The sequence below is a fragment of the Eumetopias jubatus genome, unplaced genomic scaffold (genome assembly GCF_037043125.1).
Source record: "Eumetopias jubatus isolate StellerSeaLion01/CBP00866 unplaced genomic scaffold, mEumJub1_p1.0 scaffold_4, whole genome shotgun sequence".
NCBI lineage: Eukaryota > Metazoa > Chordata > Mammalia > Carnivora > Otariidae > Eumetopias > Eumetopias jubatus.
Genome location: NW_028274810.1, coordinates 93,039,414 through 93,066,250, shown reverse-complemented (window position 1 = coordinate 93,066,250; position 26,837 = coordinate 93,039,414). Strand labels below are relative to the sequence as shown.

At 49.3% G+C, this 26,837-nt stretch overlaps 1 protein-coding gene across 3 annotated transcripts in view; it reads right to left on the bottom strand.

Annotated features, from left to right (window-relative positions):
• The window catches only part of CAPZB (capping actin protein of muscle Z-line subunit beta), a 131,923-nt gene that overhangs the window by 68,741 nt on the left and 36,345 nt on the right, over nucleotides 1-26,837 (bottom strand). For all 3 annotated transcript variants that reach the window (XM_028108362.2, XM_028108360.2, XM_028108363.2), the window contains exon 2: nucleotides 3,023-3,112. In XM_028108362.2, coding sequence (XP_027964163.1) covers nucleotides 3,023-3,112 — 90 coding nt within the window. The remainder of the gene's footprint in view (nucleotides 1-3,022; nucleotides 3,113-26,837) is intronic.

Below are 26,837 nucleotides of genomic sequence, written 5' to 3'. Positions count from 1 at the left end.
CAGCTCAGTCCTGGGCACACGGCAGGTGTTGGCTGTCAAACCCGCAACCTAGGTCTGCCTCCATCCTCCTCTCCAGCCACGTTCTGCAGAAGACAAAGTTGCAAGGGAAAAGGCAGTGCATTCTGACAGTAACCTGTGGGAGGTCACACAGCACGTCCCCCTCAGCGACAGGAACAGTGTGGTACTTCGAGCGGGGCCCAAGGAGCCTCTGCAAACTGCATGCCAGGGCTGACCTGGGGGAGCACCTGGTGTGTGGCTGAGGTGAGAGACAGCTCCCAAGGTTCTCCTTCACTCACCATCAGTGCTGCGGCTTTCCGGCCGGGCCCAAGTACCTGTGCCAGACCCAGCAGAGGCAGTAGCTGACCGGGTTCCCATAAAAGCAGCTCTGTGCCCATCTCCGAGATAAAGACTGACCAGGGGGATCACAGAGAAAACACACTTCCATTGCCATAAGAACAAAACAGCCCGTTGAACACCAAAGAAGGGTCTCCTGAGAAAAATTCACTCATCATTTCTTCTCTGTTTGGTTGATTTCCAAAATACAGTAATAGCTAAATTGGCACACTAGGTTTAAACTCAGCCAAGCATGCTTTCATGCTGAGTTTAAAGACAAAGAAGCCTCTGCCGCTGACCCAATTAGGGATCGGATCCCACCATCGGCCTTCGCCCATCTCTGCCACATACGATCAAGCAAAAATCTCTGACCAAGAGAAACGTGAAGCAATACAGCACTCCCCAGGCTGCTGCCCTGTAGGGCTGGGAGTCATATCCGGCCAAGCAAGCAAACTGCGCGGCACGGTGCAGTGAGCACCAGGCTCAGCGAGTGGGGGATGGTGACAATGACCACGTGACAACCCCAAGTTCAAGCCCTCCCTCTGACCTGCAAGGACCCCTTGCGACTCTCCAAACTGTGTACGTCAGGATTTCCCAACGAAGGGAGCCTGGGTGGCTCAGTCGTTAAGCGTCTGCCTTCGGCTCAGGTCATGATCTCGGGGTCCTGGGATCGAGCCCCGCATCGGGCTCCCTGCTCGGGGGGAAGCCTGCCTCTCCCACTCCCCCTGCTTGTGCTCCTGCTCTCGCTGTGTCTCTCTCCGTCAAATAAATACATAAAATCTTTGTAAAAAAAAAAAAAAAGGATTTCCTAGCGAAGACTGCTTTCGCTCCACACCCCCCACCTAACCCGCCCCATCCCCCAACTCACATGCTATACAAAACCAGATCTAACCAATCCCATGTTTGGGCCGATGCTGAGAAACCAGGAGGTCTCACTCAAACTCCCAAAGTACGGCTTCTCCAGAAAGTTCGGAACACAGGTCACAGAGGATCGTCCTCCCACAGGGCAACGGCGGGCAGCTGGAGCAAAGGGGCCACCGCCCTTCCAGACGGGGCCTGCCATCACAGCCCTCGCTGCACTCCGTCGGCCGCGGGCGCTGACGGCACCTCCCGGACTCTGGTTCTCACCCCATTCGGCTACGCTCTCTCCTTTCACACTCACCTCACACGCCGTGTCAGCCGGGACCCATCACGCCTTTAAGTCTACCTTCCTCTCATCACAAGGGCCCGTGGCTGCCTTTCTCATCAGGGCCACTGACCTCAAGAAACCTGCCTCTCCTCCTTGCGGGGGTGTCACCAGCACAGGCTGGCGCGTTCACCCCCACCCCGTCCGGCGGTGCCTGTAAGGACGCGCGCGGTTGTGACGACAGGCCGTGGACAGCTGCGAGGTCCTCTCTCTGAATGATGCGAGTCTCCTGCAAGAATGCTTCTCCTAGTACCATCACTCTCAAGTCAGACGGTGGAATGAAGCGTCACTATGGCATACGGACACGTTTTCAAACCATTCTGCAAAAGACACCTCATCACCGAGCCATGGCTGGCCGCGCATCATCACCTCCCAGGAGACGGGTGCAACAAACCCAACAGAGGACTGACTGGGCACCAGAGCCGGAACGCACTGGCCAAATAAGCTAGTAACTCAGTTGGCCTCTTGGGGCCTGATTTTAGTTTATCTTACTTCTTTTCAATATTTTCCATAGCTTTATGGATTTTACTAAATATTTTGAGGCATTTCAAATAATATTACGGTGCCAGTTAATCTGAGGCATCCTTTTGAGACCAATTATTCTGAATTTTAAAAAAATATAGATTTAGGGGCGCCTGGGTGACTCAGTCGTTAAGCGTCTGCCTTCGGCTCAGGTCATGATCCCGGGGTCCTGGGATCGAGCCCCGCATCGGGCTCCCTGCTCTGCGGGAAGTCTGCTTCTCCCTCTCCCACTCCCCCTGCTTGTGTTCCCTCTCTCGCTGTGTCTCTCTGTCAAATAAATAAATAACATCTTTAAAAAATATATATATATAGGGACGCCTGGGTGGCTCAGTTGGTTAAGCAACTGCCTTCGGCTCAGGTCATGATCCTGGAGTTCCGGGATCGAGTCCCACATCGGGCTCCCTGCTCAGCAGGGAGTCTGCTTCTCCCTCTGACCCTCCCCCCTCTCGTGCTCTCTATCTCTCATTCTCTCTCTCTCAAATAAATAAATAAAATCTTTAAAAAATATATATATAGATTTAAAAAATAGATGTGATGAGCTCTTTGACAGCTGACTTTTGTGTTTTGTACTGGTCAAAGTGGAAGTGAAGCCCCGTGAACTATTTTATAGGGTAGATTTTGTACTATCTTGGCTGGAGGGACTTCCACAACAGCAAAGAAACAAAGGAAGGAAGCCTGGCACCAGGCACTGCTGAATGCCCACTGGGTGTGTGTGGCCTCTTCCTCCCCATGTTGAAATGCAAGCTTCTGGAGACTTGAAAACATGCAGCTGGGGCAAGGGGACACAGATCAACTTCCGAGCTCCCATCTTGGGCTTTCTTAACCCAGCTGGCTCTGAGAGACAACAGAAAGGAGGACTCTCAGAACTCGGTGGTGGTGGAAGGTTTCTTCTGGGTTTGGAACACCGCATGGAAAAAGGCACACAGAGTCAATCAATTATGAGCCACAGCCCAAAGGAAACCATATGAACAAAGCTCGTACCAGGTCGATCAGGTCGCTGAGGTTCTTCTCGATTTGCTGTGGAGGCAGGCGCCTCATCAAGTCCAAGGCACAGTCCAGCTGCTGGTCACTCTGTGAAAAGAGAAACAGAAGTTCTGGGCCATTTTGCCAACAGAAACACTGAAACCTTTTTAAAAGGCATCCTTGGGGCACCTGGGTGGCTCAGTCAGTTAAGCATCTGCCTTGGGCTCAGGTCATGATCTCAGGGTCCTAGGATCGAGCCCCTTGTCAAGGGCCCCCTGCTCAGCAGGGAGCCTGCTTCTCCCTCCCCCTTTGTCCTCCCCTACCCCCCAGCTTGTGCTCATTCCCTCTCAAATAAATAAATAAAATTGGGGGGGAGGGGGGAAGCGTCCTTGCAGTTTCAGCTTGCCCAGGGTATTCTCCCCCCCAACCCCCCGGATATTCTAACACCAAGCAGGGCGCAGTGGGCCCTCCAACACCTCTCCTGGAGAGTGGGGGGATGGGCTCTGTGACAGTACCATCTATCTCATGTGGAGATGTGTGGAAGATACTCAAAGTGGCAAGTGGGCCGGAGTTCCAACCACACCTCAAAGCCCCCTCGGCTTTCCTTTTCCAACTCAACGGACCACGGGAGATGCAAATGTGTTACCTCCTGATCGGCCCCGCAAGGGAGCATGCTCGAGCAGCAAGTTAGGCTTTCTCCTGGACATTCGAGCCAAGTTAGGCTTTGTCCTGGACATTCGAGCCACGTTCCTCGATGAGCTCCAGGCCAGGGACAAAGCCAGGCAAAGAACAAGTGGCAAGATGTGCACTAAGGTTAAAGTCCTTGTCATTCAACTGAAGCCTGGGACGTATCCCCAGGTGAGAGTCCCTTGCAAAGGCAACCGAGACCCGGAGCATCTCCGGTGAAGAGGTGGCTCCAGCTGCAGAGCAGACAAGTGCAGCAAACTGGGGTCACTGCTGCTGCAGGGGCCCAGGAGGATAAAGACCACACTGTGTGCTCCCAGGACTCGTCTCACTGGACATTCAGGCTGCAAATATTTACTCAGAGCCACCACAGGCCAGTCATCATCAACATGTGATCAATAATGGAGGCGGGAGGAGGAGGAAGGAACGGAGTGGGGGTAAAGTGAGAGTAAATTCAGTACCCAGCGGGCTGCAACACAAAAGGCTAGGCCTCAGGAGGTAGGACAACAAAGGCGAGTAAGGTGGCCGCGGCAGAGCAGAGAAGACCACGGCACACACCCCCCGCCCCGAGAAGTATAGCTGAGGCAGCCGACACTGCCCATCAGAGGCACCGTTCTCATATGCCCAGACCAATCTCAAATTTTTGAAAGACCGAAATCAACACACTAAAGAATCTTCATAAAATACATAAAGTAATCCTGGAAATGTCATAATTGACTAATGAAAAAGAACCTTTGATTATGACCATCTACACTCCAGGGGTATTAACCACAAACAGGCTATGGAACAAGGACCCACTCTATTTCACCAAACAACTAACACATCAAGTTAACTGGAGGCTATTTCATTCCCATGTAACTGACTGGACATACAGAGCAGGCTGTTTTTTTAAAAAAGAAACAACAAACCTGCCCCTGTTGAAGGTGGTTATCAGGGACAATTTATTCTGGGATACACAACAAAGTGGCTACTACCCTACAAAGACACACACACACTCACTCACCCCAGAAATGGTGTAGCACTTGTTCTGTTTGGTGAAACATTCTAGCAACCATGAATTCCCTACCGGTGCCATGTATTCTATGCTGGCCAATGCCACGGTGATACGGGTCTGGCCTGCTGGCATGGGAAGACATTCTCACACCACTTCAAGGGTTGAGAACACAGACAAACTGAGTTGCCACTAGAGAGACTTATATTCGATTTCCAGTCCTGCCATTCATTAACTATAACCTTGGGCAAATTTCTTAACCTCTCCAAGCCTCTATGTATCCATAAAATGGGGACAGTCATAGGGTTGTTGCAATGACTCAATATCTATGACATTCTTAATATACAGCAGTATGTGTTTGGGACTATTTTCTGTGTATGTGTATAAATACATGTTTTAAATATTTTAAAAACATTTAAAAAAATATATATATTTTACATTTGCCCCACTCAACCCAACCCTGAAATCTTTCCTGTTGCTATAAAATGGAGCTCTGTGCTCAAACTCCATAAACAGCTGTGTATCCCCACCCCTACCCCCACGACCGTGCCAGAAGAGAACACCCTAAATGATTCCAAACTAGTTAAAAGATGTAAACTAGTGAGCCAAAAACCTAAACATACACCTCCCTAAAGAAGACTTACAGATGGCAAATAATATGAAAAGATGCTCCACATCATTTGTTACCAGGGAAATGCAAATTAAAGCAATAATGAAATCCCATTATATACCTATTAGAATGGCCAAAATCCAGGATTCTGATTGCTGACAAGGATGTGGAGCAACAGGAACTCTGACTCACTGTTGGTGGGAACGCAAAATGGTATGCAACCAACTTCGAAGACAGTGTGGCAGTTTCTTACAAAACTAAACATAGTCTCACCATACGATCCAGCAACTGCACTCCTTGGTATTTACCCAAAGGAGCTGAAAACTTATTTCCATACAAAAACTGGCACACAAATGTTTATAACAACTTTACTCACAACTGCCAAAACTTGGAAGCAACCAAGATGTCCTTTGGCAGGTAAATGGATAAACAATGTGTAGTCCACCAAGACACTGGAATATTATTCAGCGCTCAAAAGAAATAAGCTATCAAGCATGAAAAGACATGGAGGAAACTTAAATGTGTATGACTAAGTGAAAGAAGCCAGTCTGAAGAGGCTACATACCGTATGATTCCAACTATGTGACATTCTGGAAAAGGCAAAACTATGGAGACAGTCAAAAGATCAGTGGTCGCCAGGGACTGAAGGGGAGGAGTTTTAGGACAGTGAAGCTACTCTGCATGCTACTCTCACGGTGGATATGCATCATTACCAATCTGTCCAAACCCACAGTCTGCACAACACCAAGAGTGAATCCCAGTGGAGACTAAGGAGTGAGTGAGTATGATGTGTCACTGTAGGTTCCGCAGCTGTAACTCTGGTGGGGAAGGCTTGTTTTGTAGTGGGAAGGCCATGCATGTGTGGAGGCAGGGAATATATGGGTACTCTGTACCTTCTGCTCAATTTTCCCGTGAACCAAAAACTAAAAAATCATGTCTATTGAAAAAAGGGTGCATACTAGTGTTTCTCAACTGGGGTTGATTCTGCCTTCCCCACAAACCCCCAGGAGACATGTGGCAATGTATGGAGATATTTTTTGGTTGTCCTCACTGGGGGAGGAAGAGCTACTGGCATCTAATGGGCAGGGACCAGCGATGCTTCTAAACATTCTACAAGGCAGACAACAGACCCTAACAACTTGGCCCCAAATGCCAGAGTCAAGTCCGAAAACCCTGGTTTAAAACACCAATTTTGGGGGGCTCAGTCAGTGAAGCATCCGACTCTTGTTTTCAGGTCAGCATCTCAAGGTCCTGAGATTGAGCCTCACATTGGGCTCCATGTCAGCGGGGAGTCTACTTGGGATTCTCTCCCTCCCTCCCCCTGCTCACCCATGCTCTCACTCTTTCTAAAACAAACAAACAAACAAACAAACCACTCATTTTGGGGGCACCTGGCTGGCTCAGTTGGTGGAGCATGCAACTCTTGATCCCAGGGTTGTGGATTAGAGCCCCACACTGGGTGTAGAGATTACTTAAAAAAAAAAAAAAATCTTTTTATTTTTATTTTTTTAAGAATTTTGAAAAGATTTTATTTGACAGAGAGCGAGAGAGCACAGCAGGGGAAGCAGGAAAGGGAGAAACAGGCTCCCCACTGAGCAGGGAGCCCGATGTGGGGCTCGATCCCAGGACCCAGGGATCATGACCTGAGCTGAAGGCAGATGCTCAACAGATTGAGCCGCCCTGGGCGCCCCTAAAATCTTTTTAAAAACTAAAAATAAAACAATCATTTTGGGGGACTGCAGATTCCCAGACTCTGATCAAAGCTAAGGCTCCAGAAAACTGCACATGCACAGAAACATTTTATATATAATTCTAATTCAAAGACCACTCATCACCCCTAAAAACTTCTGGTCTTCAGACATATTCTCAACTGGATAATAATAATAATCTTCCTGAGAACAAAAAACAAAATCAGATAGAAATAAACCTGGCTACACTGAAACCTTCATAGAACACACAGGGAGTCGGAGGAGATAAACTAGAAATTGAGCAGTGTATTATCTAGGAAGAGCCAGTCCTAACTTGGCCGGAAAGATCAACATGAAAAGATACTGTATCCACCTTCCATGGAGCCTGCTCACAAGCCAAGCCCCAAACCAGTATGCTGCTCACAACCTTCCCCCCAAGGGCGCCGGAGGCATAAAGGCTCCCTCCCCCATAGTCCTCTGTCTGACTGGATCTATTTGAGAACACTAAATAAATACTATTGCAAAATGTTCTAACTCCTGTTTTGCATTAATCCCAATGAATTCTAATTGGAAATGTTTCATTATAAATTTCTAGGGCTAAGGACATCTATCATTAAATTAGGAAATGACTAAACGCTTCCCAGAAGCAAAGCAACCTGGTGAAGCTTAATGACAGCTTATAAAAAGTTAAAATCAGAGTGAACTGGAGCCCTTCACCTGGGAATCATCCCAAACCCTGAGGGGTCCAGACAGGACACAGCACCGGAGAGTGAAGAAAACACAGATGCTCCAGGACTATGGGCAACAACAGGGGTGTGACCCCAGAAAGACAGTGATGGAGGGGGTGGGAGGCGGGGGTGGGATTCCCACCCTGGTTCCTGCCCCTAACTGGCTTTCTATTTATTGTGTGGACAGTCATCCCTGTGACTAAGGGCTCTCTCCCCAGGATGGTTCCTTCAAACCCTGAACTGCTCCCAGACCCTTCCTTTGGACAGTGTGCTTCACCAAATCTACCTCCCACGGGTGGTGGTTTCCAGGCTGAAAGGAAAATAGGAAAAGAATGACCCATTTCACTTCACTATCCAGAGTTCGCTGCCCATTCAATTAGTCATTCAATCAGTACTTGAGTGTTTCCTAGGTGATAAGCACTGTTTTTTTTTCTTTTTAAAGATTTTATTTATTTATTCATGAGAGACAGAGAGAGAGAGAGACGGGGACAGAGGAAGAAGCAGACTCCCCGCTGAGCAGGGAGCCCGATGCGGGACTCGATCCCAGGACCCCGGGATCATGACCTGAGCCGAAGGCAGATGCTCAACCATCTGAGCGACCCAGGTGCACGATAAGCACTGTTTTTGATATTGAATGGTTTTTGATACTGAATGGTGAATAAAACAAAGTCCCTGTCTTCAGGAACTCAACGCTGTGGTCAAAATTCATATTAAAAAAAAAAAATCGAGGAAGAGTCTTTGTTAGGATATCAAAGAACAGGAGGGGACGGTTACCCCGCTTCAGGCCAGGCTCTCCGGGGCTGGGACAGGTGTTCTGGGTGTGCGCACTTAAGCATATAAACCAATTTAGGAAAAGCTTCACTTTCTGCTAGTTTTTCACATGAATTCAAGAAAAAGCACAAAACTGCTTCAATCACCCTACAACAAGTAAAACCACCGTTAAAACAGACTAAAACAGAACAGTTTTTCAGAATAATAAGTTGAATAAAACACTACAGCTTGAAAAATCTCCTAGGGAATTCAGACACCTGCCAGGGTTGTCCATCATTTGCATGCAGTAAAACCCGGCCCTATTAAATGAGGTAGAAGGGCACAGACCACTTTGGAAATACTCATCAATTTATTCAGCCCCTAGGTAGAAATGAAAATACATGTCCCAACCTGTGATAAAGTCTAATACAATGAACACACCTATCCACAAAGCGAACAAAGTTACAGTAAAGATGATACTAAGGAGTATAGGAAACCTCAAAAGATTTCTCAGGAGAAGGGTACCTGAGCTGGTTATCACTGGCTGCATGCACCCAGGAGTGCACAGATACGGGCGGCGGGGGGGCGGGGAGCTCTGCAGGCGCAGTGGGATAAACATGCCCAGCGAGGCCCACGCAGGAGGAAGGTGTGGCCGTGGGAGGTGACCAGGGCCTTGTCTCGAGGGGCCTACAGTCAGGCTGGTTTCCCCCCAAACGGCTCAGAGGGCAGCAGTTTTCTAAGTACGCTCCAGGCCCAGGCCCAAGACCTCCTGTCTCCCAGCAGTGGTGTCTCCTTTGTAGGTAAGCCTTCTGTGCCATGTTCTCTGGCCTTGAAAACTTTAAAATCTACTTCTTCAGAGGGATTAGGAGCCCCTAAATATCCTTCCACAGATGAATGACAGGAAGAGCCTTGTATCTCAGAAGGTTAAACAGATTACATTGTCCGAAAATGGCCATAAGAAGCTCTCTCACCCGGCATGTTCCTCTCACGAGGAGTGACTTTGACACCCTTCCCACTGAGAGGTGGAGTCTATGCAACCCCTCCTTGGAAATGGGAGAGCTTTGGCGACTGTTTCTATCAACAGAGAAGAGCAGATCTGATGATGTGATTTCTGAGGCCAAGCCATATAAAAGACGATTCATTTTCACCTTGCTTGCTGAACACTTGGGCTTGGAGCCCCAAGCTGCAATGTAAACAGTTCGACGGCCCTACAGCGGCCATGCTGTGAGGAAGCCCAACCCAGCCCGCACAGGAGAGCCACACGGAGGGACTATGAGACTCTCAGCCAGCCCCCCAGATACCCCTCTCCCACCTTCAGCTGTCTGAGTGCAACAGCTCGAGACCCCAAGCCGGAACCACCACCCAAGCAAGCCCTCCTGAATTTCTGGCCCACGGAAAGCACCGGACATAATGATTACTGTTGTTTTAAGTCACTAGGTTCGGGGTGATTCTGTTAGCTGGCAACAGTAACTGATACAGGAGGACGTCTCTAGTGACTGTGGGAGGACGGTCTGGCCAGGACAGGAGGACAGAACTTACTGGAAAGGGGAGGAAGCCCAAGAAGTTGGAGAGGACTCCCGTTTTCTAGCAAGAGCCACCTGCTAGAAGGCAGTGTCAAAGCCTCATTTGCATGTATATGGTTTCCATGTGCCCTTTTCAAACACACAGTTTATAATCTCAAGGATAAGCAGTAACGCAAACTGCGTGGATTTCTGAGAAGTCCGGCTTGGCCTGCTCTAGTGGCTGGCCGAGGCAGATCTGCACTTAATAGCATCTGTCCATACATAAACAACCACCCAAAGCTTCAAGGCCTCTACAGTCCGTTCTCAAGTTCATCAAGACCTTCACTTGTTTACATTCCCGAGAGGCTTAGCAAGGTCTTACTTCAGACAGCACAAAGGTAAACTGTGCTGCAGCCCAGGCTGATTTCCCACAATTTATGGAGGCTAACGTAACCATGGCTTGTCCTGTATAATCTGTGACCCAACAAGCGACTCTGTAGAAGCCGAATCTGTTTTCTGCCACGTGGCTCAGGAACGAGTTGTGCTGGGGGCGACATGGGGAAAGTGTCACCAGCCAGCCCAGCCCACAACTCATCTGTAGGTCACTCTGGAAAACTGCACATGTGGGTTAATAAAAAGAAAAGTGTTTCTTCTGCTGACTGACTGCCGCCTGGTTGAATCTTCCGGGAGGGACACGGCGGCGAGGGTCGCGCACAGAGGGAGATGGCTCACCAGACACAAACACAGGCATTCCCTCTGGCCGACTTTCCCTTCCCACGGCAAAGTCCGATACCCTCTATTGAGCGAATCAAAGTCACAGTGAAAGACCGTGTGGCAGATCAAGCCTCCTTCAACCGTCGGGGGTCTGCTGTGTTTCATCACAGCTGGATCCATGTCCTTTTCTAAAAACTGAGGAAAAAAACACACAACACGAAGAAACCATTTTACAGCAAACGATTCGGTGGCGGGGCCCAGGTGACCTTGATCACTCCAGAAACATGGTGCCTTTTGTTAAGTCTCTGCTCTAAAACAATTCTATTAGGATCCCAGGACGGACCTTTTGAGTTCACCTAAGTCCTGCCCTCTCATCTTACAGATGAATAATGAGGTTCAGAGAAAGTCTGGCAAGGTCACAAAGTCAGTACGTGAGCCCGTATCTTCACACAGAGAGGTTTCCTACCGCACGCCATGCTGTCTTTCCACTTCGTTCAGTCACTGAGCAACCGTGTGATGGGCAGGTCCTGGGGACACAGGGCTGGACTAGTCAGACGTGGTCCCTGCCCTCAGGAATTTGAGACCCACAGAAGAAGGTCTCCAGGAAAAAGCAGCAGAAAAGAAGGATGACACCACCCTGCTTAACACTTGGAACTATGGCCATGCCGCTCCTCCCATGACCACGGAGCAGCGGGGAGCCCCTACAGGGATAGCCGAGTACCAACTGTTTTAATCCTGAAAGACGGGAAGCCTTCTAAGGTGTTTTACAGGGTCTGTGTGTTTACAGAGAGGACAGAGCAGTGAGCACAGTTAAACCATTTCTCACGGGCAGAGGGACACCAGTAGGAGCAACCATTCCCGGAACATGGCCCTGTGTCTGCTTTTACATTTTTCTGCTCTTTTCTGCACTACACTCCCTCATCTAATATGTTGCTTCTAATCTACTTTGGGTGTGGAAACTGGAAACCTACTCTTGTTTTAAAAAAGCAAAACCAAAACCAAGTCAACTTTGATGGAAGGAATAAATCGCAGGTTCTTAACCTGGGGTATAGTCATTGCCCCGCTGCTTGTGAGCACCTTGACAGTTTGTGGAGGGGTGTGATTGTGTGTCTGTGTGAAGGCAGGGGCGTGTATATGTCTATGTGAGAGAAAGTAGGGGTAGAGGGTGTGTGTGTGTGTGTGTGTGTGTGTGTGTGTGTGTGTGAAGGCAGGGGTGTATACGTATGCATGTGTGTGTGAAGGGTGTGTGTATGAAGGCAGAGGTGTATATGCATGAAGGGAGGTGTGTGTGCACACATGTGCACACAGTTTTCCAAGGTCAGGGTCCACACCTTTTTCCAAAGAAGTCTAAGGCTCTGAAGGCACAGATGTGCTCTAGTAACAATAAAAAGTCCTATTCTCCCACTTCACCTGCAGGGTGGAGCTACATCAGTCACCGCTTAATCCCTTGGAGCCTTGGCGCTTGAAACTTTGAGGCACAAGCTCACGACGCTCCCCACGCCACAGGACGGGTGCGAATGAGGCAGGGTGTCTGGCCCGGCGTCTGCCCCACCAGCTCCCGACAGCCCACCCTCCACAAAGGGCAGGGGTCTTCCCAGAGTGTAAAGCATATGGCTTATCTGCTAGGACTTTCACACAACAGTTTGTGGGGACTCATGGGCCCTTTCCTCCCTGATTTTTTGCTCATTTGACGCAGGTTTTCCATTTAGGCTGCCAGGAGTCTCAAGCAAGGTAGGCGGAGTGTTATTTCCGTTTCCAAGTCATTAAGCACCAACAAAGGAGGGCAGATTCCCGCAACTCTCACCCCACACGTGCCCCCCGCCCTGTTTAGGATGGAGCACAGGGGACCCGTGGCTCCCCTAAACCCAAGACAGGAAGAGTGGATCAAATTCCATATTCACCCCAAAAAGATCTTTTTTCTGTTCTGTACTATTCTCTCCCTGTTCGGCTGTCTTTCTGAAGCCCTCTGGCCAGGACAGCACCAAGGAGTATCTCCACCAATCCAGTTTCTCTATATTTACTGCTGTTCCCAAGCCCACCTGAGGCCATCGAAAGCAGACAAATGGAACAACTCCCCACCCAGCAGTGAGAATCTCCAAGTGCCTCCCTCCTTGGTACATTAATTCCAGAGCAAAACTTAGCAACCTCTATATAGGCTCTGTGTCAAATACTACAACAGCCATCAGCTGATGGTTCCCTTACACATCCCTTCAGGGAGGGAAAGATCCAAAATGATCACGCTCAGCAGGCGGAGCGTGGGTTAAAAAAAAGGTTCTGGATATCGGATTCAGTGTGTACGGTCCCAAAACCTCTAACTGCAGAACACAGAATGGTTTCTCTGCAGGGATCAAAGTTTATCTGGTAAACTTGGTGGAATGGCAAAAATCCTCAATCGAGTCCTGAAGGAGGCCCGAGCGTGGGAGCACATTCTACACGGCTGAGCTCAGCAAGGGGAGGAAGCCCAGGTGCAGCCGGTGTTCCGCCACCCCCCCCACCCCGGCGGGTGCAAAAGCCTTTTTCCTCCTGCAGCCTCCTCCCCTGCCCACACCCCGACCCCCCTGCGCATACTCCAGAAAGCTCGCTGGCCGCTCTTCTATGCGCTGAACTAGGCTCGCGATCCACACTCAACTCAAACGCAAGTGCTGCTGGATCCTTAGGACTGCCCCGCGCAGCAGAGGGGGTGTTTACGCAGGGAAACACCCCATGTCAGATGACAATTGACAGGAGGGTCTGCCAGATTGCTTACGCGCTGCTCTTGGCTCTGCTAATGCCCCAGCTGGGGGAAGCGGGGCACGGTATCTTGGGTGTGCCTCCCTCTACCTCCCCAGATTATAAGACACCGAATCAGAGAAATGTTCAGCTGAAGGGAGCCTGAGAAACCATCTCATCAGCCACTTCTTCTAAAAACAAGAAAAACTGAGGCCCGGACTTAGAAAACGAAGTCAGACTTATCACATAACTAAAAAGCAAATGAACCAAGACCAGAAAACAAGTCTCTTCATTATACAAGTTTAGTGCTGTCTGCTTACAGTGTAATCCTAAATCAAAATTCAAGACTGGGGATAGATTCACCCCCCCCAAAACCACTATTTTTACTACTATTCTGTATTATTAGAACAATGGTGTTTTATTTACTTTATTTTTAAAAAAGATTTTATTTATTTATTTGAGAGAGAGCGAGTGAGTGAGAGGGAGAAGCAGGCTCCCCGCTCAGCAGGGAGCCCAATGTGGAGCTCCAACCCAGGACCCTGGGATCATGACCTGAGCCGAAGGCAGACACTTAACCATCGGAGCCACCCAGGTGCCCTAGAATAATGGTGTTTTAAACAACACTTCTATAGCATCCATATAATTTTATTTTCCAAATTAGTCATTCTTTATCAAAAACACTAAGAATCCAAACTTAGAGGCCTACTAGGAACCGGGTCCTGCACATGTGGGTTTTGGGAAAGCCTCACCACGGCTCCATGAGATCGGTACTCTCATCCTGGTTTTGCAGATGGTAAACGAAGTCTCAGAAAAGTGACTGGTCCCAGATTCCAAGCACTGTACGACAGAGAAGGACACAGCATGCATGCGTGCGCACACACGCGCGCGCGCGCGCGCGCACACACACACACACACACACACACACAGGTCTGCCTCCCAGGACCGAACACTCTCTAGAAAATGTTAAAAAACCCAAACTAAAAAAAAAAAAATTAATTTCAAATGACTTTTGGAGATGGCTTGCCAGCTCACAAAATCAGTGAGGGTGAGTCTCTTCTCCCAGGCTGGGCCAGTTATGAACAATTCTATCTATAACCAAATTCTGAAATCTCCTGCCACGTCGGATTACAGACTCTACTCTCACAAACACGATCACTGATGGGTGGACTTCTCGAAAACACTAACACCTTTTCAGACAGTTTCTCTGGCTGACGGTTTCCTGGACCCGTTCAGAAGGTGTGCGAGGTGCCATTACCTACTGTCTGATCATTAACGCTTCACAGATGTCTACAGCCGCCACTCTGCACGTTCCTGACTGGTGTCACGTAACAAGCTTCTAATCCTTCCACTTTGTCAGCTAGTAGTTACACACGTAATTAGGGGCAATCCTGAGACATCTTCAAGGGAAGTCTTACATGCTGTCCATTTCTACCTCAATGGCACAAAAAAGTCATGAAGCCTTTCATGAAAGTCGAAGACAATTAGAGCAGAATGTCACCGTATTCCAAATACCAATTAAAAAAAGAAAAGTTTGAGAAAAACATCACCCACACGTTCACTGATGAAGGCTAAGAGGAGACTCCCTTTTTCATAGCAGAAGCAGCCAATTCACATACGCCTTCTCCCACGCTGATTTATAAGATGGCCTGGATGAAACTGAACATTTTGCCACGGGTTTGCACCAATGACAGGAGTACATGGCTTCCAAAGGTGTGGGGGAGACCTTGGTTTTGACCTGCAAACGGTGCAAACAGACAAATCTTGATGGAAAAGCAAGATTTAAAGCATTTGGAAAAAATAAAGGCTCCCTCAATCCAAGAATTTCATCTACAAGGGGGCAGTGCAGCCTTCTGACTTATGGCCAGAGGGAGGCTCGAGGAAAAGATGAACACAATGCTTACCCATCAAGGAAAGCACTTGGCCCACTTCTATCCTGGGTTCCTGACGTCCTATTTCAGATGTGAATAAATATGGAAGACTCTCCAACCTCTGCTTGCCCTGTGCAACTCAAGGGCAGCTCCTTATTAGGGACCAGTCTCTACACTGTCCACCACGGGAACAACAAGTACAACAGAGTCCTGAAACAACAGCTGGCCCCCTAGCACCCCGAAACACATCACCAAAGCTTTCAAGTGCTTTCGTGCCAATGAAGCACAATGCGACATGTTACCAACCTGTGATAAGTTTGCAAATCTAACCTCGGACCGGTCTCAAAGCTCCTCCCTTCTGGCTGTCAGGACCAGCTAAGCAGAGAGATGCCTAAAAACAGGGCCTTCTGGCTTCAATATCTAAGACCTACAACAGACAACCTTGCCAGTCAGTGGCTGGCACAAAGGACCTTGGAAGTAAGACAGACAAGAGTGTAAATATTTCACCTGCCTCTTCTGAGCAAAAAAGATTGAACAAGTCCTTCCTCCCTGAGCCTCAACTCCTTCATCTGTTAAATGGGAATATCACTAGTACCTACCTTGCAGTATTGAGGACCGCCTCAGAAAGTATCTGAAAAGAAAGTAGCACAGTTCCTCAGATATATTAAGTACTCCATCAAGAAAGATACCATCACCATCCTTTTACACAGCATTTAGTTCCAGAGCGCACAAGAATCAAACGTTCCTATATGGAATGAAAACGCACGCTTGCAAGTGGGTAGCCTGGAACAAGAGCCTGAAAATCAAATCAGAGCCAGGTCACTTCTTTTTGGTTCTTCTGGGCTAGATGAAAGCGATCTGTAGGAGTGAAAACTATTTCTCCGTCAACACACACGTTTCCTTAGAGCTGGTGTGTCTCTCGCCACCAAGACATTTTCATAAGCTCCAATCTCTCCTTTCCCTTCCACCCTCACCCGAATGCTCAGTGCTCTGTCTCAAGAAACTTGGTGGATTAGTAAGGAGCTGAACGTCCTTCAATGAGTAGCCAAGAATGAAAGGAAGGGAAGCAGCAACTTCCAGATCCAAAATCTCTTTCTGATGACCAGGAACCACTAAAGCCCGACAGCGTGCGTGACGGTGACCATCATCCCCCGCGCCAGTGCCCCCCCCACATACAGTCGCTAGCTTCAACTACCAGTCTCCACTGAGCAGCTACACCACGGCGGGCTCGGACCCGCGGCTTCAAATGCATTCATAGTAACAGCTAAAACGCCTTACGGTATTGCTCCAAGCGATCATAATGCCAGTATCTCATTGAATCTGAAAACACAATCCTAGAAGGTCACTACTAGCACTCCTGTCAGAAGGGGAAACTGTCCCCCAGGGAGCGTGGGGAGGTTACACGTGTGAGTGTGCCAAAGCAGGGGTTCAAAGACAGGTCTCTCTGACCCCAAAGCTGGTGTGCCTAAGCACCACCCCGAAGTGCTCGGCAGCCAGCCAGGCACCTACTGCCACCATGCTTTGTTCCTAAGGACCCCTGCCACCTCTTGGTTTTCAAGCCTCCAGAAGAAGAGGAGCTGGTTATTTCATATCCACTTTGGCCAGCTGGGCGGCAAGTGAGGGTGGTGGTGTCACACTCCGGTTGAGGAACAGGTTCGAGAGAGGTGGTCTGCATTCAAATCCTGAGGGCATCAGATTCCAGCTGCATGACCCTGGACAAGTTACCAAACCATCCTGGGCCTCAGGTTTCCTAAGCTCTAATAGGAGGGTAGTAATGGCACATCCTTCATACTGTTATCTGAAGGATCAAGTGGGGGTATTCCGTGTACAGCACTTAGCACATGCATGGGATGTAGTCAGTGCTCCATAAATTTTACCAGTCAAGTCAAAAGAGAAGAGGAAGGGGGAAAAAAAATAAAAGGATATCATCTAAAACTCAAAATCGAGGTCTCTCTGGCCTCCTGCCAACCCCTAGAACACAGTGCTGGACTCTGGGCTTCTTGAGCATGGCGGCAACCGTGAGCACCAGGGAGGGCTCGGCCTGCACAGCCCCATGGACTCCCCGTCACATCGAAGCAGGGCTGGCTCAGGCTTGATGCTGGGGCCTAATTCAGCACAGACCTCCATGACGTGGAAACCCAAAGGCGGCTTACAGGACAGTTCTTTATGAACCTGAAGGCTCGATTTCTCAGACCAGGGTCTTCCCATCCCATGGTAGATAAAGTTGTTTCTCATCCAGACGTATAAATCCACTGCGAGCTTTCACGAAAAGCGGAGAGTCTTATCATAAAAGCCCTAAGTCGGTAAGGGCTTCCTGAATGTAAGAAATGTCACTGTGGCTCAGGCCAAAGGCCCTCACAACCTGCTTCCCCGAGCAGGCTGGGGAGCAATCTGAGGACAGGGCGCTGACCAACTCAGGGGCTGGGACGTAGCTGCCCTCACCACCTCTAGTCAGTGCCGGCCCCTTCCTCACCTGCAGATAAAGATGACGGTCACAGCTACACGGTGTGCCCCCGAGGCCCAGGAGAAACACCTTCCTAAACAAGGTTTCTGGTGGGGTGCTCACTAATTTCTAAGAAAATAAACATCGGTAACGTCGGTCACTGACTCTACCAGAATGCAGAGTCAGCCAGCCTAAGAAGCACATGCTCCTTCAGCACGGGCTTACGAAGACCTGATCCGGAATGGAGGATCTCCACAACTGGAGAAGTGATTAGGACCTGAACCCAGCGGGCACCGGAACACAGCCCAGGCCCGGTCACGGCGAGACAACACCCTCCTGGTGTCCCGAAGCTCGGAATCCCCTGCATTCCACCAGCTCGGGGAAACTGAAGGAACTGTGTACCAGGGGCCCCAGCAAAGCAAGCCTGAAAACTCACTGGTGAGAGAGCTTCCTAACACAGAGAGAAAGCCTCTTTGCCTTAGTTTGCCAATTTCCTTTTCTTTTCAAGAGGAGCCCAACGCAGGATCTGAACTTACAACCCTGAGATCGAGACCTGAGCTGAGATGAAGAGTCAGATGCTTAACCGCTGGAGCCGCCCAGGCGCCCCTCGTTTGCCAATTTCTTATACTTAGCTCATGAGTTCCGTGCCCCCAATGAACAGGAGGCCCCGTAAGACAGCTCAGAAAAGCAGAGGGGGCTGTTTGGCGAGTTCTCTCTGCTCTAACGTGAAGGTAGAAATCAATTCACTCTCCTCCCCGCCTAACCCCGGAGCCCCAGGAGAACGCCAGCGTTTGGACGGCCTACAAATGCTCAGCTCTCCGGCCGTGCCCCCGACGGGGAGCACAGGCGTCCCCAGTATCGTTCTCACCTCCCACCTCCTCCTCTGTCGGGGGGGGGGGGACGGGCACATGGTTCCGAGGTCACACTCCTCACTTAAAGGATCGTGGGAATGCTTATGGAAACACTTGTTGCAGCTCTGCCAGCTGGAATCCCTGCTTCCTAAGAGGTTTCTGGAAAGCTCAGGAGTGCAGGATTGGACACAGGAGGAAGGCAAGCGCGGGGAGGCAGATGTTCCGTGTTATCATAAAACAAACAGCAAGGATCAAACTGTCCACTTTAACTATGTGCCACTTAGTGTACTTCAATTACACCCCAATCAGGTTGGGAGAAAAGAATAAAAAATAGAGAGCCGGTCACATTTCTACCACCTCAAAAGTGCCCTGCTGCCCGACAGCTTCAGGAAAGCAGGTCTGAATGAGAAAATTCAATTAGGAAGTAAGCTTAAGGAAACCCAGAGCATGCCGAGCGAAGAGAGACCTTTCGAGGCATCTCAGTGCCGAGCAGCCCCCCAAGGCCCCTGGAAAAGTGACCATCAACGCCTCCCACTGCTCTCCAGGGAGATGAAGCTCAGACAGCGCACAGGGCTCACCCAAACTTATGTGTGGAAGGGGGACCCAGACGCGGAGCTGTGCTCCCTTTTCCATTTTCCTGTGCCCTTCACTAGTGAGACTCAGCACAAGAAGGGGTCACGTAAGACCGTCCAAGTTAGGGTATCAGTTCTCCAGCACACCGTGTTGTTCAAAGAAGGTAATAACACGGATGTCTCCCCAGCTCCCCACCAAAAGCTGACAGGCCCTCAGCGGCCTTCAAGGTCATCAGCAAGAACTGCCCACTCTCTTTCTCGTAGTTTCCCTTATAACCAACCGCAGGCAGCTGGTCAACGCTGGGAGGTCATCCGATTGGGGGAAACAGCTTTAGCCGATTCTCACAGGAAGATTAAATGCGGAGTAAGGGGGCAGGGGTAGAAACCATCTCCAAAGAGGGATGCAACACAGATTGACTCAGCAGCCGGGATGCATTCTCGCAGGACGTAAAAATCAGCAGGTTCTGCCCAAGACCACTGAAGTCCAAAGAGACGGGGAACACGGTGGCACACCCCAGGTAAGAGAATCCTGTGGGAAAGAGGTCCTCTAGCCTTGGGGTAGCCCAATGGAGGTGGGAAACAACACGTCTCCTGGAAGGTATCCCCAAAACTCCCACATCGGAAAAGTGAGATAAAGCAAGAAACTGCCCCATTCCACAGGAATAAGAGTTATAAAACTAACCTTAGACGGCCTCTCCCATACGGCAAAACCATCCACATCTGCGTTAATGTGGGAAACGATGACATCAACCAGTAAAAGTCTTTGAATTAAAGATCTGTTGTTCTTACAGAATCCACAAGGTCAGTTTTAGTGAGCCCGGAGCCTCCCTCCCCCGTCACAAACCCCCCCCCACGGCTCTGGGCCCTTTAGCCTCTGCCTGATCACCACCACAGGGGAGAACTCACCTGTCCACACAGCTGCTCTTCCACCTGCAACTTCTACCCACCCACAGGCCTGCCCACCACCCCCCAGACCGGCCGAAGACGCACCAGGTCCGGGCCACACGGCGTCCCTTCAAATGCCTGAAGCCGGCCCTCACGCCTGCGACCTCGCCCACAGAGCAGCTCACCCCGGCTGGGACACGGGTCTGACACCACCCCTCCATCCGGTGCCACCCGGGGTCCGCTGCACCGACTCAGGGAGTGTTGAGCGTGCGCCACTCGTTCCAAACCTCCTGTTAGATGCAGCACCTGGGGCTGTTTTATTGTGTTGTGTCTGTTGGTCGAGGGAGTCAAGGTCCTGCGGCAAGTACCTCAGCAGCCTCTCCAGCTGCCGTCACAGCCTGTGCCCAGACAGAGGAGAGCACGACAGGCCCAGGCGGGGGCTGCTACCACCTTTCCCACAGCTGAAGTAAAAAACACACCCGTTATTGACAAGTCCAATAAACCACTTAGGAAGTACTTGGAGATATAATCACCCAGGAAATGCTTTAACAAAAGATACGTTTGTCACGAATACGTGTTAGAAATAGAGGCGGGGAGAGATGATGTAAAAACAATTTGCTTCTTTATGTACATCGCGCATTTCTCCTGAAATCCAACCCTGGCAGCTCAATCCAACCTTCCTCACAGTGAAAGGGTAAATTCCAATCCAGCCTAAGGCCGGCTGCTCTGGATGGCAACCGCTGGATCCAAGCTGCCATGTTGCTAGGACGTGTGGTTTTTACACCAATCAACACTGTAAGGAGGACAAGTCTACAGACATCCACACTGAGGTCCCCTAGGCGGAGTGACTCAGAATTAGTGTCCCAACAGGTATTACTGCATCCAGCTCCACTCTAGGTCATCCTTAAGATAGGCTATAACATTAAAAACCATGCTTTCAAAGAACAGCTAATGAATTTTAAAAATATACATAATATAAATAATAAGCAGGTTTGGAAACTCTAAAAGACTGAATCCCGGGTACTTCGCCATGCATGTTCTTCATTTCGTGCAGCTTGCGTGTCCCGGCCAGAACTTGGGGTCTGTCCCCTCCCCCGCATTCAGAGGGCAGGGACACAGGGCACACAGGAGTTCATCTGCGTGGGGACTTTTCTTGGAAGTAGAGGGAGTGTGGGAGGTGCACTCAGGGGCACTCCATTTCCTGTGGGACTCGGTTTTGTTGCCCAGCCAGCCCCAGGCGAGGCAGGGTTCAAGGCAGAAGCAGAAGGCTCTGTGGACCCAGTGGGAGTGGGGTGTAGCACAGTCATTTAACTTCATTTGGTGGGTACCCATCACGTGTCTAGAGAACAAGCCACCAACTGGAAGGTGGTGATGGGCGTGCTCATCCCTCTTGCCCCCCACACTCGGAACTCAGAACTCTAGAACTGCTCACTTCAGACCTTCCCCAGGCTCCAAAGTGTCAGAGGCAATGGGGACGCTGGGAGAGGGGTGGCTTGATGGGGGCCCCAGAGCAAAAGGCAAAGGAGGTGGCAGCCTCACACTGCACAAGAGCACAAGCGAGGCGTGCACAGGAGCCCTCCAAAACCATCACGTGGGTCTCTCCAGATGGGGCCCTGTTGGGGGCTGTATCATCTCTGTAAATGCTGTGATTTCCAATTATAAGGGGCATGCATTATTTTTTCAAGATATTATTTATTTGTCAGAGAGAGAGAGACAGAAAGAGAGAGCACAAGCAGGGGGAGCTGCATGCAGAGTGAGAAGCAGGCTCCCTGTTCTGAGCAAGGAGCCCGATGTGGGGCTCGATCCTAGGACCCTGGGATCATGGCTTGAGCTGAAGGCAGACGCTTGACTGATTGAACCACCCAGGTGCCCCAAAAGTTAAAGGGTTTTTAAACTTAAAAAAAAAAAGTTTTAAACTGACCCCCCCCCCAAAAAAAAAGCCAGCAATCACTCACTCTTCGTTCAGACTTCAGTACAGAGTGTAGGAAAATTCTGTTCTCAGAACGGTTGCCCAGACTGCTCATTAAACTTAAACCAGACGATCTGATTCGAACTAATTTAAGCTGAGGGAGGGTGGAGTGGGTGGAGAGGGTACAAGATTGGCCAGGGCAACAGGTAATCGGAGGTTCATTATATGCCTGAAATTTTCCATAATAAAAAGTTTTTAGTGTGTGTATGGGTTTTTGTTTTTGTTTTTGTTTTTTACACAAATTTGTATCAGGCAACATCCCCGTGTGTTAAGCCCCAGTTGCCAACTAAACCAGGCTCTTACAGGCTTCAAGGCCTGTTTTCAGGACATTAGGCAACTTTCTCCCACTTGCATTCAAGCCAGGGAAGCTCCCCCCTCCCCCAAGGAAGAAGCAAAAGGAACCCCTACATGAAACTTTGCAGCAGCCAGGCGCTTAAAGGACTGAAAAAACACAGGGTCCTCAAAAACCACCAGAACTCTTCAACTTGATAAGCTCTGCTTTTGCTGGTTTCCTGCCAAGATGCCACCGGGCGCTCTAGAATCTCCAACTCTGGTTTGTTTTAGGAAAGTTCCACTGGTTCTGGCTTTAGCTTGGCTCCTCTACATGTTATAAAAATACTGCTTGCTCCCTTGGTGTGGCAGTAACTAACGACACCAACTGCGCTGGAAAAAGCCTTCAGTCAGTGCACAGAAGGGTAAATGCCTGGATGGCCAGCACTGGTTTGGTTTCATGGCCTTCCTCCCCTCAAAAAGAACCTAATAATTATATCCTTTTATATGACGAGTACGTCTTGCTTTTATTAAATGATTTTTTTAAAAATCTATTCCTTATTTTAAAATAAATAGGACACGGTGTAACAGAACCACATTAACATCACCCGACTCAGGGTGGAAGAGATATATAAGGTGGCTGAGGTCCATTTCAGGTCCATGGCTCCTTTAAATACTCTAGGAGCTCAAATTCAAATAAGAACGCTGATGTGAATCTAAGTGCCTCCAACATGCCCAGCACTTGGGCACTTCACAAGGAGCAAGGAGAGGTGCAGAGAGCTGGGTCACCTGTGACCAAGATCACATAGAGCAGATGCGGGGGCTGCAGTGTGGGTGTCCCTTGCTTGTTAAGGAAGACACCAGTCCCTCTGGGGCATTCACGGTGCTGCCCCTCGTGAGGCCAGAGATGAAGTGATGAAAGCTAAGGACACCCTCCTGAGAGAAAGAGTGTGCATAAGGAGCTAGTGGGTTCACAGACCCTCCTCCTCCCAACCCCAAACGTCCCAGGTTAAAAACTTCTGTTCAGATTCTGGCTCATCAAAGGACTTGCTCCTCGGTTCTCCTGGAGTCCACGTGCTCCCAGAGCTGCCCTCACAGATGGTTTCCATGTGCCACCCGCCCCCGCCCCCCAGCCCTTGGCAACTCTGGCTTGAACAGGACCAAAAATCTCTTTGGATTGACCCTCTTAAAACAACTAAGACATTTTCTCACCCATACACACAAACAAACCTTTACTGAAAACTAAGGATGAACAAAAGAGGATTACTTACAGAAAACACTAGGTGCCTCAGCCCTATCTAGATTATAAACACAAGATTTTGTTAAGATATAAGATAAACTACATCCTGGCTCCCAAGGGCACTGCCATGTTTGGAGGTCCTGATTTGGCTTTTCCGTTCACCTCCCTGCCACTGTCCACCTCGCAACCCCAACCTGACATAAAGGGGTCACTTCCTAGAAATCTAAACCTCATCCCTGGAGCCAAGTAAATAATTTCAAGGAGTAGGCGAAAACCAGAGAAGAAATCTAGAAAGCAATTTTGCAAAAACAGCTGCAAACTGGAGAAAAACCATTTTTTTTCAGGTGTGAAGCCCCCTGCCCCAGGGATTTTGCAAAGGTCTGACACAAAGCTTTCACACATTCATTCATTCGACATTATTTACAGTGGCAAAAAGGAAAACTGACCTTAGTGCTCAGTGTACTTAAATTATGGTGAACCATAAAATGACCCCCTACACGATCATCCAGAAGTTTTCAGTTAGGTGAGAAAAGGGTTCCTGTGATGCCAGTATGAACAAGCAGGATGCAAAATTTAAAATATGGGAGCTCAATTTTAAAAATACGCTCAGAGGAGACTGGGGGGAAAAAAACCCACACCAAAGTAAAAGCGGCTCTAGACCCAAGGGGGGAATTCTCAGGACTGTTAGTTTTTCATCCTCTTTATACTTTTTTGCATTTTCCACAATTGAAATATGTGCCTTTTGCCCCTTTCCTTCTGACTGTAAATGGGATACAGGCTCTCCGTAAACAAGTCAAGCATTACAGAAAGCACAAAGCTCCCCTACGATCCCACCACCCAGAGGACATCGCTCCCCAAAGGTAACCAGCACTAATCATGGGGCTTCCATTTTTCCAGATGTTTTCCAACAAGCATTACTTCAAGAATCAAATAATTTCCCCAGAAAACAATCCATATGATTCCATATACACAAAACGTCCAGACCAGAAAGAAGGAGAGACCAGTGGTTTGCCTGGGGCAGGAGGGGGGGGACAGGGAGTAACCGCAAATGGGTGCAAGGGATCTTTCTAGGGGTGACGGAAATGTTGTTAAATCGGATTGTGGTGATGGCTCTGCCACTCTGTAAATTTACTAAAAAATGTACAAAATTGAGCCGTACACTCAAAACCAGGGAGATTTAGGATATGTAAATTATACCTCTGTAAAGCAGTTGCAAAAACCCGAAACACAACAGCGGCAGATCTAGAGGTGCCGACAGTGTTGTGGGGCTCGCCCCCCGCCAACGCTGTCCCGCCTCTGCTGGGAGGGGCAGGGAAGAGCCCGCAGCTCCGCACCCCGCTTCTCTCAAGAGCACTTGGCAAGTCCACGTGGAAGGAGCAGAGGAAGCTGGCGGCCCCTGAGGAATCACTGGACAAACGTCCCGCACGCGGGGCTGCTCAGATAACGTCCAAGAGTGAGAGTTGGGGGCGGGGGGGCAGAGGTCAGTCCCCCTGTGCACAGGGCGCAGCGAAGAACTGGCCGCGAGCAGCCATTCATGAGGCTCGGGCCGGACCGCCCGGAGACGGAGTGCTGGCCCAAAAAAGGGCCCACATACCACACGAGGTTCAGGATGTGCTGTGTGCACGAACACGGAGAACACTGCTCTCATCCAACAGAAACGTTAAAGCTGCCACGACACGATGTTACTCCCTGGAAGTACTCGAAGGTGAAGAGAGATGGGCCAAAGTGAAAAGGAGCAACAAGACATCAGCCATGTGGAAGAGAAGGTGAGCAGCAGAAAACACACTACATAAAGGGCACAAGGACAACAGAACAGAAAAGCAATCTGGGTGCCAAGGAAGACTGGAAAGAGGTACAATTCTCTTAGAAAGTAATTGGCAATTATGTGTCAAAAGCTTTTAAAGTGTTCCTTCCCTTCTAGGAAAATCTACCCTAAAGAAATCACTCAAATGTATGCACAAAGATGCCCACTGTTACGTTGCAAAAAACTGGAAATAACCTCCCCAACAAAGAGAAAATGATCAAATAGCCTGTAACCATTACAATGTTTGCAGAGAAAGTCCTTTAAAACATGGGAAAATGATGTATTTTATGTTAAATGAGCACAGTTGTATATACATATTTAATCTCAACTGAGGAAAAAAATGCCAAAATCCTGGAGAGAAACAATATATGAAAATGTTAGTAGTGTCTTTCTCTGGGTAGGGAAATTAAGTGATTCTTTTTCTCCTTTTACCTGTTTTTCTGAACTTTCCAAATTTTTTATAGAGGTATTCCTCAACCTCTAAAATATCCATGACCCATTTGCCAAGTGGATTTCGTTAACTTTACCCTCTAGGGTCTGTATTGTGTAGAAACCAGGCTTTATTTTCCAGACATAAAATTCTAATGCTGACTCTGCTTTCCCAAAGGACAACCCCACCGATCAAAAAATGACAACCACCACACTCCAGATCACAGTGGGCCCCCCAGGAGATGTGCCGCCTCCCCAGCCCGCACTGAGAATAATCTCTGCTAGGAGCATGTGAAACTTCTATCACCCTTTGAGAAATAAGGATTTTGTAGTTGTTGCTGCTTTGTCTTCAAGCGGGAGAGAAAAACACACTGAATTTAAACCTCAGCCTTGACAGGGTCCCTGGGCAGGAGCAGGCCTCGTCCTTGAGGAAGCCCGATACCACCTAGAAGGCAGCTGGAGCCACAGACCTTCATGCCTTCCCAAGAGTGTTCTGCAGACACAGCAGTCCAGCTCCATGATTTTAGCTGGCAGGTTCCCTGAAGAGCCATGCCCCCGGGACGCCACCCCAAGGTCAGGGGCAGAGCAGTCCAGGCAGAGCTCAGCTGAGAACTGGCGGGACAGGGCATAGCTTGGTGGCCCACATCAACTCAGCCCCAGGAGCTCACAAGCCCTCCGCTCTTCTGCCTGGCGGCCTCAACCAGAACGCTGAGCCACACTGACAAGCTGGTGCCACCAAGCAACGTGCGATTAATTGTAGTTACGGCACAAAGTTCATTTAATGTTTAAGAATTAGAACAGGTGTGATGTTAGCGCTCTAACTAGGGCCCTGTCACTTGATTATCCTCAGAGCTTTCTTCAATGTAGGGATAGAGGGGGCAGAGACGGCGCTAACACAGACAGCCTCCAGCTCCAGGGTGCTGGGCGCATGAGGACCTCCCAGGCATGGTGTGGGTGGGCTTTCCTTTTAGAGAGTTAATAGCCAGCCAACCTACCAGCCAAGCGAGTGTTAAGGGGCCCCGCGTCTATAGACAGAGGAAGCCAAATAATCTCCAAGTAATCAAACAGAAGACGGGGCTGCAGAGCCCGTGGGGTCAGCAGCAAGCCTAGCTGCTGGCAGGGAAAG